Source organism: Syngnathus scovelli, chromosome 12, assembly GCF_024217435.2.
Source record: "Syngnathus scovelli strain Florida chromosome 12, RoL_Ssco_1.2, whole genome shotgun sequence".
Taxonomy (NCBI): Eukaryota; Metazoa; Chordata; class Actinopteri; order Syngnathiformes; family Syngnathidae; genus Syngnathus; species Syngnathus scovelli.
Genome location: NC_090858.1, coordinates 9,373,559 through 9,392,796, shown reverse-complemented (window position 1 = coordinate 9,392,796; position 19,238 = coordinate 9,373,559). Strand labels below are relative to the sequence as shown.

At 39.8% G+C, this 19,238-nt stretch overlaps 1 protein-coding gene and 1 long non-coding RNA gene across 2 annotated transcripts in view; one reads left to right on the top strand and one right to left on the bottom strand.

Annotated features, from left to right (window-relative positions):
- Positions 1–19,238, bottom strand: part of LOC137840788 (uncharacterized) — a 144,811-nt gene that overhangs the window by 45,458 nt on the left and 80,115 nt on the right. The window lies entirely within an intron of this gene.
- LOC125978267 (uncharacterized) lies at positions 1,823–18,068 on the top strand. The gene is made up of 16 exons (XM_049735446.2): positions 1,823–4,018; positions 4,791–4,841; positions 7,224–7,327; positions 7,863–7,992; positions 8,073–8,122; positions 10,097–10,202; positions 10,878–11,012; positions 11,084–11,186; positions 11,272–11,339; positions 11,947–12,072; positions 12,156–12,247; positions 12,342–12,455; positions 12,534–12,730; positions 13,004–13,133; positions 16,684–16,877; positions 17,371–18,068. Exons 1-16 carry the CDS (start codon positions 3,196–3,198, stop codon positions 17,603–17,605), a joined length of 2,658 nt encoding a protein of 885 aa, XP_049591403.1. The 5' UTR covers positions 1,823–3,195; the 3' UTR covers positions 17,606–18,068.

The following is a 19,238-nucleotide window of genomic DNA, read 5'->3' as shown; positions in this document are numbered from 1 at the left end:
ATGCTCAAAGACAAGCAGGTGATATGAATGGAAGTCAAAGTTCGGAATGTCTAAAAGAAGATCATGTTGGTTGTACAAGTGTCTGCACGTTCGGGATTTTGATGGCGAAGGATGGTTGACTATGACAGGAAGTGTGGAACATGTTTCTCATTGGTGCAACATGGTGAGAGGTGAAGGCGTTCTCCATGGTAAGAGCTAACAGCCAGAGTGCTGATGTTGGCCTAATGATTTGTGTGCATGTGTTTCCAGATCCACTCCAAGAAGACTCGGCCACTCCGGGATGTACGTGCTTAGCAATAACCGTGACAAATCTAAGCAGAATCCAAGGAGAGAATCAAACAAATCCCGCTGAGTCTGAGTTAAACACAAATGATTGGAATTGTTTGAAATTTACATCGTCACTGTGGGAGTAGACAGTAATGGCTTTTTGCGTCTGTCTTACTCATGTCTCCGAGAAGTGGCCCCAGGCAATAGCAGCTGTGTTGCATTCATATTTGTCTGCTGTGTCTGTCTCGCACCTTTTGTAATAAGGATCTCAGTTTTCATAAATGTGTCAGGTTGGTGGCTGATTGTCAGCTGATTTCAAACATTAGCAGTAAAATGAGGTTGGGGACATCCATCTTAGATACATCTCTTTAGGTTCCTTATCCTTATGGATATATTAAAATAACGGTAAACAGATTATGAAAAAACTTGATATATTTTCAAATAGTGGATCAAGATATCATGAAAGCCGGTTTTAAAGGACTGTGAATGAAAATCACTTGTGTGGTTTAACTTTATCCAGACTTGTGAATACCAGAGGAGTTGGTTCTAAGAAGTGGTCAGCTCTGCTTTATGTTTATGTCCTGTCAGTGCAGTAAGGCTGCTCTCTACTGCCCCCATTTGTTGAGCATGTGGTATTTATTGGGAATATCTCAAGGGACGCTTCAATTAAGATTCCTTCATAGACGGTGCAATTTATTTCTTACTGCCTCATATTTTGTAAAATAGCTTTCATCTGTTTCCTGGTTGCAACATTACTCACAGCGCCAGTTGTTCTTTGAGTGCTGTGAAGATCTTACGCTTCTTTGCTTTGTTGTGGTATATTCTAATGTGAGGTAAACTGAACCCACATAGTTTCCCATCAGCCTCAGAGATGTTATGGGAGGAAAGCCACCCAGTCTCTGTACTAATGCTGGTATCTGCCTAAAAGTACAGACATGTGCTGCAATCAAAATAAACTTACGCATCTCATATGTTAGAAAATGAGTCAATAGATATGTTTATATATTTTGGTATGCATAATATTTATAGAGATTTGTGATTTATGTTATTTTCTACCAATACTGAAATCAGTTGTTCTAAATTTTCAGAGGCACATTTTTGGCCAGTGCGTTAATAATTACCACAGGAAACATTTTTGCTTTTGGAAAAGACCGCTTATTCAAGGGGTGTCCAAATCCAGTCCTCAAGGCCACTCTACTGCATATTTAGATGTCTCCCTCCTCCAACACACCTGTTTTAAATAACCAGCTCATAAGCAAGCCTCATAATGATCCAGATTATTGGTGTTGGAGGAGCGAACATGCAGGATAATGACCCTCATAGACTGGATTGGAACACCCCTGCAATATGCGGGTTCCCAAATGGCTTCGGCCAAAAGGTGGACTACTTTCTGGACTGGTTGCCAGTCAGTCACCGTGCTAGGCACTACTGAAAGGAAGTGTATTTAGGTGTCAAACTCAAGGCTCGGGGACCCCATACGGCCCGCCGCATCATTTTATGTGGCCCGCGAAGACAAATTGTGCAGCAAATTCGTGTGTTATTACTAGAATTGCAAATTGTCTTCACTTTTAAAAACCAGTTTTTCCTCATCTGATTTGAAAACGAGTTATTTGTCAGTTTGTTTTGTAGCTTTCACTGTATATAATATGAGGTGCTCATACATTTATTTGGGTTGACAGTCATAATGGCCCTCCGAAAGAAGCTATGACTACAATGCGGCCCGCGAAAAAAACGAGTTTGACACCCCTGATTTAAACAGTTAATGTAATCAAACAGTTTCCCAAAGTAGGGCCAGGATGACATATTTAGTATACAAACTCTTAAATGATTTAAAATGCTTGAATGGATGGATGTTTGGGATAACATTTTGGCGTGTACAAATCTGAATACGACAGGGTTCATTTTACAATTACATTTGGACAAGTATGTTTGAATGCATAAGCTATGCTTCCTCCTACTCCTTTTCGAGCATTCTTTATTGATTTATTTACTTATGTATTATTATTGTTATTTGTTATTTCTGTTTGTTGGTTTATTTTTTGTTGTTTGGACTTATATGTGGCACTTTAGAGTGTTATTTGTTTAGTTTTTTCTTTTTTGTTTTGGATGTTCGAAATAAAGATATCAATAAAAAAAACAAATCAAAAATGCATACAAGTAAATGGAAGGTAAAGAAGAAGAGTCCTATGCTGTATTCCAATCCTTTGACTGTTCCCTTATGGGCGTGAGAAAAAAAAAAAAAAGAGCAAAACATAGATATCATCTCGTCACAGAAGCCTCCAATGAGGGTGATGTGGTATAATGGATTTGTGCTGTTGCGGGATGGCTTATCACACAGCGGACAACAGGGCGTGTGGAATCTGGAGTCATAGCGGTTACACGGCCAAGCATCCACTGGTCCATGTTCTCACCTGTTTCCAAACACACTGCTAAGCTGCCAATGATAACCCACAAGGAAACTGAGCGCTTCCTTGCTATCATAAATATCACAAATCCACACAAGATAACATTTTGTTCAAAAGGAACCGACCCTAAATTCAAATGGATTTGCAGAGGTTACAAACTTGCAGTGATTCAACGGCAGCTATTATTTTGGATAAATCTATTTAGTTTGTACATTTTGAAGATGATCCTTTTTTCTTTTTGCATTGCACAGTTCTTTGAAATAGATACTGTCCTCATGGTGATGATGCTTAACATATCAAAGGAAATTGATTAGACCCTCCATTCATTTCAAGTGTTCACCTGGCCAGCAGTGTATGAAATGTTTCTGTCCTTCCCTTGGCAACCCATATTGCAAATGAGTGTTTGTGTTGCAGATGCATCATCTTCACAAACAGAATTTTATCCTGATATTCAGGGCAGTGAGTTTTCTCAGTGGTCTGTTAAACTGTCAAGCAACCAGTGTAGCATTCGTTAGCCAATGTCATGGAAAGCCCAGTTACGAATTCCAAGAAACGGCAGACTCGTTGGTTCCCTAAGAGAACTCGCCATCTTTCTCGTAGTTTTTTCTGTTGTTCATGCTTGCGAGGTGAAGAGGGGGATCAGTCGCAAGAACAGGACGAGATAAATGGAGACCCTCTACCTGTGGATCAAAGGGGATCACGCGATAAGGAGACTATCCACATTACAGTGGAGGACCTGGGGATAGTTAATAGCAGTTTTGATCTGTTTGACGAAGAGCCCGGGACCCCCAAAAACAACGTGGGTCGCTCATCTAGCTCTGTATCAGCATGCCCGAGGGCTCTAAAGAAGAAACGACTGCAGCATCTGTCTTCGCTGCCTCTTCAGCCTCAAGCAAGACAGGCTAGCATTCCGAACAGCTGGGAAGAGAATGAAGATGAAGAGGAAGAAGAGGATCACTTTCTCTTTGGAAGTGGCAATGACAGCACCCCCGCTTCTGGAAGCCTCTCAGTGTACTGTGAGATCAATTTAATTCCTCCCACTCCATCTGATGTTGTTGATGATGATCAGTTCTTCGATATGAATTCAGAAGAGAGTATGCCATACACCCCAGAGAGCGATGGTTGCTTTGCTGCTGGAGACTATGAGGAGAATGTCAAAACAGAAGAGACAACGTTGGGATTGACAATGACTGAAAGTGAGATGATTGTTGCTGATTCTGAGGACAAACGCCATCAGTTGGCACAACAGAGGGAGACGATAAAAGACAACGATGGGGATGAACAAAAAACAATCAGGTTGTCTCGTGTTTATCAGGTGGATCCCCTCCCCGTGCTTCTTCTGAAACGTGAGTTTAACTCTGTAAACAACTCCACTGATCTTTAAGAGTAGAGCAAATATCATTCAAGTTAAAGCTATAGTAGAAGATTCTTCAATAACCTCCTGCCCTTGCATTTTACACATCTGAAAAGGTGATTCATTGCTCCACTTGCACATTAAGATTGTCATGGTTCTTTGAACAAGCAGTTTTAAAAATGTAGTTAGCCAGTTTGATTTGACACGCCTTGATTTATGTTCAGCACATACAGAACTGCACATCATAATGTAATACAGCTAATTACACCTTCAGCGCCGAGGTTAGGGTTGTTGCTATGTAAGATTACACTACTCCTTCTGTAAAGGTTTGCACTGTGGTAAGATAAAGGAAGAATCTATTAGACAGTAGCATTTTGGTTATTTGGGGGAATTTCTGAGTGAATAATGCATGAAATGAATTTTACTGCCAGGATGTGTATCTATAGTATTAAAATTGGGGTTGTTCAGTCAGACAGGAAGTCTGTATTCAAGCATTTGGAGCAAATAAGAAATCTGCACATATGCTTGCTAAAAGAAATGAGAAATATGACAAGAGCAGCAGACTTTGCTTTTTTGTTCAGTCTACCGGGTTACAAGCAGAGCAGATGTCATGCAGCAGATGGCGGAAGGCTGAGGTTACAACCATTAGAGACTTGACTTGAAGATTGTCTCCAAAGAACACAACCAATGATAATATTACTAATAGTAGCAGCCTTGTTTCATTTGAAACAAGCTTAAATGTCTGTCATCTTTTTTTGTTTCAGGCAACTTCAACACCGGAATAAAACTTTTGCCTTTCACTGAGCTCAACTTGGGTGAGTTTTTCTTCAAACACATGTACTAAGTAAGTATTTGTATTCAAATTTAAAAGATCTGTTTCCATTTGGAACAAGAGAGGCGAGGTAAACGGCACCAGATGATGGTCGACATCATCCAGCTGTTGAGCTATGTTCCCCATTCAGATGAAATTGCAGTCATTATGAGACATCGCTACAGTGCCTCCAACACCTCCTCTGGGAGTTGCAGAAGTTCCCCTTTGTTTGAATCCCATTTTAGCTATTGTGCACATAGTCCTAGCGCTTGGCTCGACCAATGGTTCCCAGGTTTTGAGTTCCTGTGACTCAGCATGCTCTCCTCCCTTAGTTGTCACTCAATAAGCGCTTTCCTTTCTCTCAAATCAGCCGAGGGCAATAAGACTGAAAGAGAAGCATCACATATATCCACTAATTGTGATCCTCCGGAATCAGGATCTAAATAAATACGCCGCTGCACCAACTGCTGAGAAATATAAAACATCAATCACACATCATTCACACTACCTTATAACTATATAAAAACATTTGTATATTTTTTAATTATGGTATAAAAAAATAAGGTATAAGAGATCAAACAGTGGGACAGTTTCCAACAATCAATAATTCATGCATTTCCACAAACAATAAAAATAGACTTAGACAAGTTTCCAAATTCTCAATTCAAAACCTGAATTAGGACTGTGCACATTTGAAGATCTTCCTTTTAATGTTCTGCAGTAAAGTATACATTGCCATCACCATGTGCTTGTTTGGCAGGATTACATCCGTTTCAATTATTTGCATGAAACGTTTGCATTTCCTTTTTAACTATCAATATTTCATCATAGAATATATTTCCAACAGTATTTTCTCATCGAATGATTTATTTCACACACTTCAGGTACTACATACGTATATGAGGGAGTTATCTTGAACAATTTGATGCTGGTCCATCAACTCCTTCAACAAAAGTACTGAGTGTCTTTGTTTGGCTGACATATCACACAGGTGATTGCTCAATGAGCCCGTGTGTATTGGCAAGCTAAGACACAATGCTAAGCAGTTTCAGGAGTGAGAGTTCACTCAAGCTTTGACATGCCCTGACAGAGCCTGCTCAGGCTGGGAACATCGTCCATCTCTCCTTTGCCACTTATTTCACCCTATAAGGCAACATCGAGCTCTGTCACTGAGCCTGCCCAAAATGTTCTGTCCTCTTGTTTTCGTTGGACTCGGACAAGATAGAGACTGTGTGAAGTCTGTGCACGACTGTGGTAGGGCTGTGGGTGTGTAGCTACCCTCCATTAGCTCTTTCTCCAGCTTGAGATCATTCGGCAATCCGTCGTGCAACAAAGTCATAGTGCAAGACGGAAAAGGGAATTTCGCAGAATTTTCATTCAGTCTGCTCCGAGATGACCCAAAACAGATGAGAAGACATATTGTTCTCGTAGCTGTAGAATTGACATTTTGACCCTCCTTATGGACTGACAAGCCAGCCAGGTGATTAAGAGAGTGCCAGCTAAGCCCGCTTCCGCCCGTCTCTCCTGCACCCAGAGCAGATTCCTTCGCTGACACACATAAACCCATTAACTGTCTTATCTGATGCTAACTGCATCTGCATTCCTACCTAGTACGTCAAACTAACCTTTCAAAATCTGAAATGGAAAACATGTGTTCCATAAATTTGGCTGGATTATTTGTCACATCAACAATTCCAAAGGCTATTGTTCACGAAGTTGTAAATGTTGGACTTTATTTAGCGAGGAAAAAAAATCATATCTATCTCAATTTTTTGCATTTGTTTTTTTTTTTATAATGATTTGCTCTGTTGCAACAATTTCCACAAAGGTATGCTTGCAAAAGTTGAATTTGAAAGAAGTATCCCAAACCTATCCAATGCTTCATGTATGTATTGTGACACTATGAATGAAAATTGTTCCTCTTTTTCAATAGGTTTTTCAGAAAGCCACAAAAGCCCTCCAAAGATTTATTTGCCTGAAAAATGAAGTTCAAGCTCCAAACTGTATACCCTCATAGGACATTAGATATTTTGTTTGGGTTTAATGTCATACTCATAGTTGTTTAGATAGCAGACAAATATGGAACTTACCATGTGGTATTTGGAAAATGAACAAATGTTAATTTTTCTGGGAAGGAATTTGAGATGTCAAAAACATACGTCATCAACTAGATGTTATTGTCTGACTTGCGGCCAAGCAATCCCGTCACTCCCTGTCTATCAGTGGCAATGAATTTTCTACAAACATCCACAGTGGCCTATAAAAAGAATGAAAAAAGACACAGATCCCAAAGAATGGCGTAAAAGCTGTTTTCCCATGCAGTTATTAACTGATATTGCATTAACCAGTATGTATTTATTAGTGACAATGTTGTACTTCTACATAGATGACTTGAGCAACAGTGATGAGAACTGCTCAGACATGCTGAAGACTGCTACTGGCCTGCCTCCTCTCAGGGCTCCCACAATGGATGCATTTACTCACCAGAGGGTAGGAAGGCCAAACAGTGCATCTCCATAATGTCACATGTTGTCTGTACTGACCCATACATGTGCCGCTAATGTATTTAAAGGTATCCACAGAGTCCGTACACATTCCTCTGAAACTTTTTCATTATCTGACTGAGGCTCTTATTGTGCATTGCTGCCCTGATGTTAAATATATTACTGGCCATAAATAAGGGTTGCATGACCTCAGATTTTTTGAAATCTAACACTAATATGATGCAAGTTGAGTGGATGTTGACTAGTCGCAAATGACATCTGAAATTTTGGTACAGTACTATAACCGGTGCATTATAAGAAACATAATACATTTAAAATCAATTAGGGTTACATACTAATTTAATTGCACTCACTCATTTGCTGCAAGTGGCTCTGTCTCCTCCTCTTGCCAAAAGCACATGCTAGTGACTAGTCAATGTGACATTCTAAATGGATAGTAAAGTTGTCAACAAGTTGACTAATCTGTACCACTCATAGTGGTTAATTGACCATACTATATTTTTGGTCTGTTAATGTCGTAGAGGCCAATCATTCGATCCTGCAGTGAAGGGGACACGCAAACTGGGAGTGCCACTTTATACACATCAACACAGACCTCGGAGCAGCAACAGCAAGGGGATAGGTCACCACGGCAACGCCGTACAACCGTTGGTGGGTTTTTCATGGTTTTATTAAGACCAAATGAAGTCATATGGCACCAAAGTTAACGATGAAACTATTTGTTCCTTCAGCATCTTGTGTTCCAAAATGTAAGGACCAAAAGGGAAACCTCCAGGAGAAGGTATTGTGTACCATCAAAGCAGAGCCTTAAGGGGTGTCATCAGCACAGACCCAGATCAAGTGCAATTACAGATAAAGCTCTGTTTATATTTCCAAGCTCTCAAGAGCTGTCAAAGCAATGGCTCTGAAATATGGATGGATGGATGGATGGATGGATGGATGGATGGATGGATGGATGGATGGATGGATGGATGGATGGATGGATGGATGGATGGATGGAGGGAGGGAGGGAGGGAGGGAGGGAGGGAGGGAGGGATGGATGGATGGATGGATGGATGGATGGATGGATGGATGGATGGATGGATGGATGGATGGATGGATGGATGGACAGGCGGGCGGGCGGGCGGCCAGACTGATAGCTGATGGTTCTATTACAATGATTATTTAAACAATAAATAGCGCGCTCTGTTTCAGACCCAGGTTTTGTCTGTGAAAACTAAATTCCTCCTAATTAAAGGTATAAACAACAAACCACAATGTTGTTTATTGGTGAAAATATTAACAATTGTAGAGAAGATCTGAGATGAAAAATTAATCTGAGTCATTTAACAAACATCTAGAATGTCCCTAAACGAACCACTAGTCTACTAAATAACAGATGTCAAACTAGTATACAATGGAAAATAAGAGTTGTTTATGACACAAAACAATGTGAGAGCCGTAAATAAAGCTGCAAAACAATAAGTGACATCAGTAATAACCTCCAAAGGGTAGGAGTGTTGTTGTCACCATTGACAGCAGAAGATGGCATGAACAAAATCTAAACCAGAAGATGCAATTGGAAGACAAGTTGGATCCCCCCCCAAAGAAAAACTACAGAGACAAGCATTAAAATAATAATTAAAAAAATAGTAAGAACGGTTGTATAGATTGATGAAACAAAGACGAACATTTACCAGTGATGGGAAGCTAACACTTTCCTCCAGAAAGAATCTGCTCATGATCCAAAACATCAACAACAAACCAATGTGTGAAACTTGGTGGAACTAATTTAATGGCTTGGGCTGGCATTGCTTCTTCTAAAACTGAATCATAAATCTTCAGATTTAACACATGATGCCAGCAGCAAAACAAACATTTTGTCTGTCAAACAAGTGAGGGTGGTAGATCCATCATGCAGCAAGACTTTAACCCAAAACACTGGGCCAAAACAGAAAAGAACTTTGACAGGGAAAAGAAAGGCATACATCCGATTAGTTAAAACAATTTTCAGGGGCTGCGGTTAGAGCCTGGAAAGGCATTGCAAAAGAATGTTTGCTTGCAATGGATCAAATGCAATGATTTGGAAGAGGATTAGGGCCAGTGAAGAAATTAATCCTGTCAACCCGTTTTTAAATTTTTTTAAAGTGTTCAAAGTCAGAACTCTGAGAATAAAGTCAGAATTCTGACTTTAAAGTCAGAAAGTGAGAATTCTCACTTTAAAGTCAGAATTCTGACTTTACATATACGACTTATGTTATTGATATTTCACAAACAATGGAGCAACAAATTTCATCGTTCACTCGAACAGTATTCAGTGTCGTATATTCTTTATCCTCTGCAAGGAGCTGATAAGAGTGGAAACATCTCAAGCAACCTATGAACAGATTCATTTTCTTCTCTTCTAAGTGTCAGGTCCAATACTTATGATAAATAAATAAAAAAAACCTGTTATCTTCTAAGTCTTGCATCAGATCCAGATGCACATACCTGGAAATAAAGCCTGAACTGTTGATCTCTAGTTTCATCAATCATCTTTTGTTGTGAAACCAAACTATTTTCAGTTAAGAGCAAAAGTTCCTGACAATTTTGGAGCATAATGCTGATACATTTATTTGTATTCATCAGACTACTACAGTTAAGCTAATGAAATCACAAAGTAAAGGGCCATTTAGTGGAATGACAAATATGCAGTCAGTCTAATTGTGTTGGACAGGGTTGGAAAGCACATTAGTCATGAGTTGCAGGTATGAACGCTCTCCTCTTCGCCCTCCAGACTATGAACAGGCAGGAGGCCAAAGCTCTGAGGGAGCGAAACACAAATGAGACGTGCCAGTGGTTCACTAGCATTGGATTGCAAAAATGTCTCCCTTTCATCCAAGGTAAGATGCATGCCTTGGCGGTCTGCTGCCCCTCCCTGCCCTGTGGTTGCAAAACAAAGCCAGACGTTTTAATGTTGAACTCTACAATTTATGATGTGTTTAATTTAACTATTCTAAATGACACCAAACATGTATAAAATATTTAGTGTTCAGATTAGCATGTAATCAAAATATGACAAGAGGATTTTTTTTTTTTTCCAATGAAAAGCTCTGGTGTGATAGATTTAGCACCAGAATGTGATCGCCAAGACATTCATGATAATCCATTAGATTTGTTCACATTCATTTTCCTTCCAATTTGAACTGTGAGATCACAGTTTATAAAGTTAAGTTTGTCGCTATTGTACTAGGTTAAAATTAAAATCACCAATCAAGATACATTTTCTGCATCTTAAACGTGAAGCGCTGAATTAAATTATTAAAATTTAATGTAATGATTAAAAGAGAAAAACAAAAATACCGGATTATTGAAAAGCATCATTACTACCCTTCTTAACTTTATGCTAACAAAATACTGCAAAACACCATAGATGGGCTGTTTTTTATATGGTGCAATACAGCAAAGTTTTATTTTGCTCATAAAAACACGATTTATGACAATTCATTGTATGGAAATGTATTTAAAAATACTTTGGATCCAGGCATTTAATCTGAAGCCTATTGTACTTCTTGCAGAGGCAAATTTATGTGGAGCAGACATAGCATCAATAGATGACGACATGCTGGGGACCCTTCACATCAACACACTACAAGACAAGGAGCGACTTCTTTCTGCTATTTATAATGAATTGCACGCACCCAGTACTTTTGGTACGCTTCCAATGCATCTCGATTAAAGTTTCAACAGTTTTAAACTGTATTTAAGTTTTACTTCCTGGTAGGATCTTTGAGCAATCGTGTAGAAACCTTCATGCCGATGATCAAATCCAAGTCCTCACCACATGTGAACTGTTTAAGCATGAACCGACCATCCCTTAAGATCAGGTAGAGTCTGCCCTCATTAACCCCAATTCATATTTGTATTGTCAACCTAGTATTTCCATGTTGTTGTTTTTTCACACAATCCCAGACAGAGCAACCAAAACTACACAGCGCAGAGGAATTCAGGAACGCAGTTGATCGAGGTCACTATTAATGGTGAGTAATAAATGGGGTTGGAGGTGTTCAGACAAGACATCCGGTATGAAAATGTGAAGGGAGCTCGTGCAAATTTTAATGAGAAAGAAAAAAAAAAATCTCTCAGCAGAACAGATATTGCAAGAAAAAATAATTACACTGACTTTTAATGTACAGTTTACTTCTGACAGTGTACATTAAATACTTTTGTAACAGACATACAGAATTGTAATTTGGTGAGAGAAGACACTAAAAATGGCATTGTATTCATTAGGGTTGTGTGATTTGGGAGGACAATACTATTTAGTTAAACTATGTAGCAATTATAGGGGGGAGTAGTTTAGTGGTTAGCACGTTCACACCCCACGTTGAGGTTTAGGGTTCAACTCTGGTCTCTGGGCTTCTTGTGTGGAGTGTCCTGTGCTTATGTGGGAGTTTTCAGAGTACACTGGCGGTCTTACACGTTCGGAAAATATGTGTCAAGTTATTGAAATCATCCATAGATGTTAATGTGTGGTTTAGTGTATACTTGCCCTGCAATTGGCTGCTGACCAATTCAGGGTGTAACTTCACCCATCTCTCTGCCAAAGACAAATGTATTGTGCTAAAATAAACTTGTGTGTTAAAGCATCAGAGCGAATAGTTCACCTCAGAACGCCCAAAGAAACAACAGTGGGCAAAATGATGGACTCCTGTCTCCGAATGCTGGGAATGACAGATGACAGAAGCCATTTCTCACTGAGAAAGCAGATAGGTAGAAAAAAAGAGCTCAGAACACATTGGAGTTTCATCACGACAGCATGAAGACATCATGTGCACATCTGCTTTTATTTCCAGATTCCACGGCTGAGCTCTCCCAGGATCAGCAGATTGGGAGTCTGCTGACATCCCTGTCTGACAGGCAGCTGGAGTTGCATTTGGGTAAAAGGGTATGGCTTGTTACCTGGTTGTTGTTGTTTTTAATTAACGTCAATTGTATGATGAGGAAAAAAAAATAAAATCATGAATGCTTTTGCACTGTAGGAGAGTGCCACTCACAACGGCCCAGAAGCCAACAACTCTACTGGAATACAAAAGGAGGAGAGAATCAAGGAGCTGAACTTGCAGGTGGAGTCATTACAAAATGTCATCCTCCAGGTTAGGACTCTTTTCTAAATTGCATCTGTAGTCTTTAAAATACACTGCGCAAACTCTTCGAACTCTCTTGGCCTAAAGGTGCATGAGCTCCACCTCGGCCTGGTAGCATTTTGCTCGGAGCTGAAGAACTCAGACGGAGAAGGGAATTTAGAAACGCTTAGCTCAGCTGAGCTGGAGCAGAAACTGGAGCTGCTCCAAAGAAGACTGGGCGACAAGAAGCAAAGTCTTCAGATCCTCCGAGATCACATCAACAATCCTGCTGCTCACAGGAAGAAGTAAAATATCTTCTATGATAATAATCTCAATTTAAAATGGTATTTCTTAAAGTGACCACTTGATGTACATTCAATTCAAGAGCGGCGTCAAAGAGTTCTACGAGTTTGTCATTACTGTTTACTCCACAAACAATAATTGGGATATTGTTAAATGAATTGCACTCTGACAGTGGTATTCAAAATAGGGCTTTATTATTTTTATAAGCCCACAATTTAGCCATGTGTTGTACGTATTTTTTGACTGTAAATGGACTTTACGGTTTGTCTGTCCAGACAGCTGGATGTACGTCTTTTGGAGAAAATGAAACTCAATTGCCAGGTGTTTAAGGAGGAAATCTCCATGGTACATCTCAACCGACAGTTGGCACATCTTCAGAACGTTCTGCAGGAAAGTTATATTAAGGTACATTACTTAAACATTGAATAAAGTCTGGCTATGTAGTCTGGACTGGCATGATGTTGACATTGAAACAAGTTTAGTAGACAGCTTGAGAAACTGTCAGTTGGTATGTGGGAAAAAATTTTTGTGTGGGAATAATGATGTTTTGATTGCTAAAAATGTACTGAGATTGATATCCAAAATCAACTCACAGTACATTTTTACCACCACCAAGAGAGCAAAGCATTCATATTCATTGTCGTGATCAAGCTTTAGTTAGATAGCGTGATTATGTGCACAGTTTTAAAACAAATGTTGGAATGTAGTTTTACATTCTTGCCTTTTTGAGTCTGTGATATTTAATTCCATGGACAAAAAATGTTTCCAACATAAGTTGAACCTGAAATTTTAGTCATAGTTCCTTAAATGGAGCCATTAAAAATGTCTAGAATTAATAATGGCTTGCCTGCTCATAGCTTCTTACATCATTCTGCTTGTACCAAGAATGGGCTAACTATCAAACGACAGGACAAACATAAATAATTTTTCAATGAGTTGACATCCATTTGAGTGTACCATTGTGGCGTATTTTATTGTCCTTTAAGTAACAATAGATCTGCGGCATGCAGGGTATAAATGACTTCCTGGTCTCAAGGTCAGTGACCCTTTTCTGGCCATCATCTTTGATCCTATGACGTCTGTTCTCCTCGGGGACAACACAATACCACATTAACTTCACTCCGCCGTGGGTTAAGGCTGGGAAGGGTGTCCCGTTCTGGGTCTGGGCACACACTAGCCAGGGAGTTCTGGATGGTCATGCATTTAGTCTGAAAAAATGTTGTTTTAGCGTTGACACCCGAGAGCCTGTGACCATACCAACAATGGAATGTGCGCGACAAAAGGCGAGCGCAGTAGAGAAATGGGCCAGGATGTGTAAAACTATCTCCATCTATCCCCGGAGGAGCCCACTTTTTTTTTTTTAATGTGGGCCTTTTATCCCACTGGAGAAGGCCTAACGAGGTGCCATGAAAGGACACACGCGGCTTCGGCTTTGAATGGTGCCCCGTGTCACGTTGCTGCCCCAGGGCCACGCATTTTTAGGTGCCGAGCTTGTGGGAAAAGCAGCAGCGTTAATGTTTATCATATGACCTAATCAGAGTTAACACACAGGTCAGGACTGAGGAGCAGCCTGGGAACTGATGGAGCCACTGCTCTAATAAGGAGCAGACCGCCTTGTATTTGGTCTCGTAGGCTGCCCTGCATTGCAGACAATGAGGAAATATTTCATCATTGGCTGTCTAATCTCCAAGGATCTCTTCCAACTGGCGAGCGTCAATAAAGCAGCCGAGAGGGAAGGGAAAGAGAAACAGAGGGAAGAGTGCGAAGGGTGGAGGGGAAACACAACAAATAGCGGAAATGATTTTAAATAAGCGTCTTAGCTTGGACAAAAACTTCAGACGAACTTTTGAAGAGGGGGAAATTGAAAGAATAACGCATTTGCTTGTCTCTGCTTACTCATGGACTTGTTGTTTGAAGCGAACCTGTGTGTGCTTGCATGTGCATATCCTGTGGTTTGTATTTACACAATGACGGTCAAATTATAATACAGTGGAACTTCTCAAGTTGCAAACATACTGGTGCCTCAAAAGTCAAATAATATCTTCAACAAATTTTTTGACACGTCAACTCATTGGGCAGCTAAGATTGATGCACATTTGTTTGCCCAGAAATGTAATACACAGAAAAGTAAATAAAATAAAATTAAATAAATAAATAAATAAATAAATAAATAAAATTACATCCCAGAATCAGTTTTACCAATACGTGAACAGACTGCACAAACATAAAAATGTCAATTGACCAGTGACTTGCATCGCAATGACCTTAAGAAAGAAATGTAACTCACACAGTACATACTAACAAATCTCAAGTGGAGTTTTTGGGTGCTTGCTGATAGAGTACAATAATTCAGTTCAACAATACTTAAAAAAGTGTAACTAGGTGCTGCTCTGCTAACACTTGTTCTGTATTCGTTAGTTGTCTATGAGTCTTGATTAATTTTTATTCTATAAAGCACATTAGCAAACCAATCTTTATACTTCAGTTAATGAAGACGGTATGATGGTGACATTTTAAAGCTCTTCACTTGACATTTCCTATCACATAACTGTCTTTATTGTCGTCTGCCCTGTTAAGAAATTTGTCACACTGGATCAAATTAAATCCTAGTAATTTTTAATCGCAGAGGAAACATATTGTTGCGCTTGTTCCCCCCCCCCCCCCAAGTAGTTGTATGGTTTTTAAAGGTTTATTGAGCTAACCCAGTTGTAGTTATTTTTCAAAGGTCTATTTAACCAACAATTTCTCCTTTGTGATTTCCTTTAGTAATATTTCACTCTCTTAGTTAATGCCAAGTCTATGTGGCCTGTGGCTGCCCTTACCGGGTTTAGGTTTGATCGAATCATCCGGATAAACATGAAAAAAAAGAAAAAAAAAACATCTTTGAGTGTCTGTCCAACAGTGAGGGCAACAATGATGCGCATTATCGAGTACTTTCCAAAAAGCTTCAGATGCATTTTTGTGGCTATATCCTGTCTGGCTCTCTTGTCTGAGGCGAGCGAAGCTTTTGTTTTGACCCCTGACCTCGGTGAAGCGACATCAATTGCTGTAAAACATTCACACGCCTAACAGAGAAAGGGCGGGGGTAGGACGCTGAGAAGCTGGATAAGGGAGCCGAGGAATTCAGCGGTCAGGCTCACAAGTTATTTCTGATCCCCACAAGCTAGTTGTGGCGTGATGTCCTCAAACGCTAATCATCACGTCTTGGTGGTCTGCTCGCTTTGACGCACACTCAACTCTTATCTTCCGGAGAACTCACCACAGCGGTATCTGTTATAGTCTGCCGCTTCAAAAAATAAGAGTTTCGTATACAGGGAAATTACATATATGTGAGATATAAATCACATCTTTTAACGATGTTTACATGTGATGATGTGATTTAAAGTATTGCAGTGTTTTTGCGTATGCGCTTATGTTTTGTAAGCGTGACCATATGGGTCCCATTGTCAGGCTAAAATGACACTTATACTTTGTTCAGTGAAAAGAATAAAAAAGGCTGCAATGATTTATTTATATTACCTTACCGCAATATCAAGGGAAGTAGAATACAAAAAAAAAAATATGTAAATAAGGCAATTTACCTATGGCAAGTTTTTTTCCACACTACATGTATTGGTAATCTGCAACCTTAGATGACAGTATATGTATTAATAATTTCAGTTCAGTGATAGAAAATGACTACCGGTTTAAACTAAGGATGTAGCTGATCAACAGTGACCGTCCTGAGGAGGTATCTAACGGGAAACTTTTTTTTTTTTTTTTTTTTTAAATCATAATATGACTTAGTAGTGTTTTATTATGATTCTTATTATATTGCAGTTGTTTGTAACTGCAGCGCAGTGGACGAGTTGTTATTTTTGTGTGCATATTCTATTGCATCTAATATTGTAGCCAAAGAGTGTGCATTTATGCAAGTACGTCTTTTCTGTAAAGTGACAGTCTTTTCTGCATTCAGGAAAAAACCCAGAGAAAGAATATGACCATTGGTAACCTGAGCCAGCTGGTGTCACCACAGTCTCCCGCCATGCTGCTGGTTTTCCAGGAGCATTGCAGAGCGGATGGCTGCTATGGCTTTACATGCCGCTACACAGAAGAGAGTGGCTTAGTAGTGGTTGAGGTGGACAACTCGCAACTATGTGTGGATGACAGGTATCCTTGCAGAAAACACTACAAAACAGTTACAGCATAAATAATTCTATGATATATCAAGGTAAATCCCTCTTGTGGTGTTAATTTGTAATAGTAAATTCCAACAAGGGTGTACATTTGCTCAGGGCGGGCAGAAGAACATACATCACACGGTTGCTTCAAGCAACCTGGTTCATTCAGTTTTGCATTCACAGTAAAGGAACTTGCACACTCACACCGTGCCATTTGGGACATGAATTGTTTTTCTCAAAATGGAATATTTTCATGTTAGTGAGAAGCCTAACATCAAACTCATGATTACATTTGGATTAATTGCTCAATGTCTAGACATCTGAACCGACAAGATAGCACACCACAGATCTTTCCCAAAAGTCATGTCACGTCTTGTCACGTCTCTCTTTGGCATATACACAAAACACTTTTAGGATGAATTTGTGGAGAGAATCATTTACCAACGCGCTTAAACCAAATCGTACCTAACTCTTCTCCGCAGACTTGTGGAGGTGGATGGATCACCAGTAGTCAACTCGACAGAAGAAGAACTGAATGACCTTCTTTTGCAGCTAACCAGCGCTCAGATTATTGTGCTTCGCAAGCCCCCTGCGACCCTCACCTCACATCAGCCCCCTCTTATCCTGCAGCACATGGTTAACCATAATCCCCTACAAGCAGAGAGAGATGTGATCACCATGGAAACCCAATCACTACGTAGGTTAATGGCCATCTGATGACAATGGGGGTTCATGTTTCATATTATTTTATCTCCATCATCATCTTTTTATCATGATGGCGAGGGTTTCATGAATTGTCACAGCATTTGTCCTGCCAAAATTTCATTTTATGACTTGTGATATGTCTTGTACCAGTATTTATTTTCACTACCTTCACTTTATTTTGTGGTTAATGATCTTTTGAAGTCAACCCAACATTTATTTCTACTTGACTCTTGTGGTTCTTCTGAGCTTTTTTTCCCCTTATTCTTCTTTTCTCTTATCTATGTACACTGTTAACAAGTGCCCCTAGTGTTCAGTGTTCACACCACAAAACTGAGATGCATTGTGTTACAGACTACAATGAAATGTGTAACGAGACTTAGAAAAACATGCAGTTGGATCTTAAGTTATTACGTTTAAGTGTAACAATGGAGTAAATCTTTGCTGTGTTCAATAAAAGTTTGTGTTTTGAACAATAGTGGGTTAAAATGAAACACTTTTTTGAGTTCTCGCTATCAGTCGCTTCACTCCGATAGTAACACTAACATGCATTCACTATTGGATATGCTCTCTTGTTTCAAAAATTTACAACACCCAAGAGAGCTGTGAAGTAAGAATGAAAGAATAATAAGCTTAGCTTAGTAGATTGGTGAGGAGCATGATGTCCAGAGTATATTCCTAAGGGTAAAACAATGAATCCTTGACTCTACTCCTGGAAGTATCAGAAAACAAACGAGTTACATGCATTCCTGAACGCCGTACATCCTAAATTCTCTTTGAAGAACACACACATCTTTCTTTGGAAGTTGGCTTTTTTGTACGTTGTAATGCAAACCATCGGGCTGTGGGAATAAACCCTTGGCTGCAGAAATGCCTCATTTCAGTTTTGTTCTCCCTCGTTAAGAGCCAATAGATCGTGCAAGCTTGACTGTGCAAACAGTACCAGCCACTAACCAAAGCTTCTGGGGGTCCAAAGAGCCTGAGGACAAGAAAGCAGTTTTTCTCATTAAATGATGAGAAAGGTCACAGGTCACTCGCCAGTGGAATATAATTTGGCAATAAAAAGAAATGGAGCTCGATATAATGCGGATGGGAGATACTGAAAAAGAGGGAGAAATACGATTCTGGCAAATTGGAGCGACTTTGGCGCAAACATGGGAAAATAAAGTTGACCAGGCCACAACATGTAAACTGACACAGCTAGAGCATCGTGTCATACCTCAGGAAGTGTTAGCTCAGTTTAGTGAGAAGTCATCCAAAACCACAATATGCAATGCCAGGATGTAAGAAAAAGAGTGACAGTGATCATCATGCTTATGGTCAAAATGAGATGCAACAGGAATGCTCTTTCTGGCCTTTCAGTTCACAGAGATGGGTGAAGTTCAGCAAACTAGAGCAGCAAAGGAGACTATGTGTCATAGCTGTCTTTATGGAAACGGCATTAACACTGGGGGAAAATGAGACACGATCCTATAAACACTGTTGCTGGCAAAAGACGAAAGCCATGGTGACCAACACAAACCAGAAAACATAGTCAGGATGTAACACTTCTGCTACCATCCACTCCCCGCTGGCAGGCCAAACAGCCCAATAGGAAAGTGCAAGGCAGCAAAATGAGCTGTAAAACCTTGTACAGTACATATTAGTC

What these genes read in the sequence shown, in the direction of transcription:
- LOC125978267 (XM_049735446.2), top strand. Translation starts at nt 3,196, where the DNA reads ATGGAAAGCCCAGTTACGAATTCCAAGAAACGGCAGACTCGTTGGTTC. An exon ending in ATGTCTCCCTTTCATCCAAG is followed by an intron (nt 10,203 to 10,877) that starts GTAAGATGCATG and finishes TACTTCTTGCAG; the next exon opens with AGGCAAATTTATGTGGAGCA. An exon ending in CAACTATGTGTGGATGACAG is followed by an intron (nt 16,878 to 17,370) that starts GTATCCTTGCAG and finishes TCTTCTCCGCAG; the next exon opens with ACTTGTGGAGGTGGATGGAT.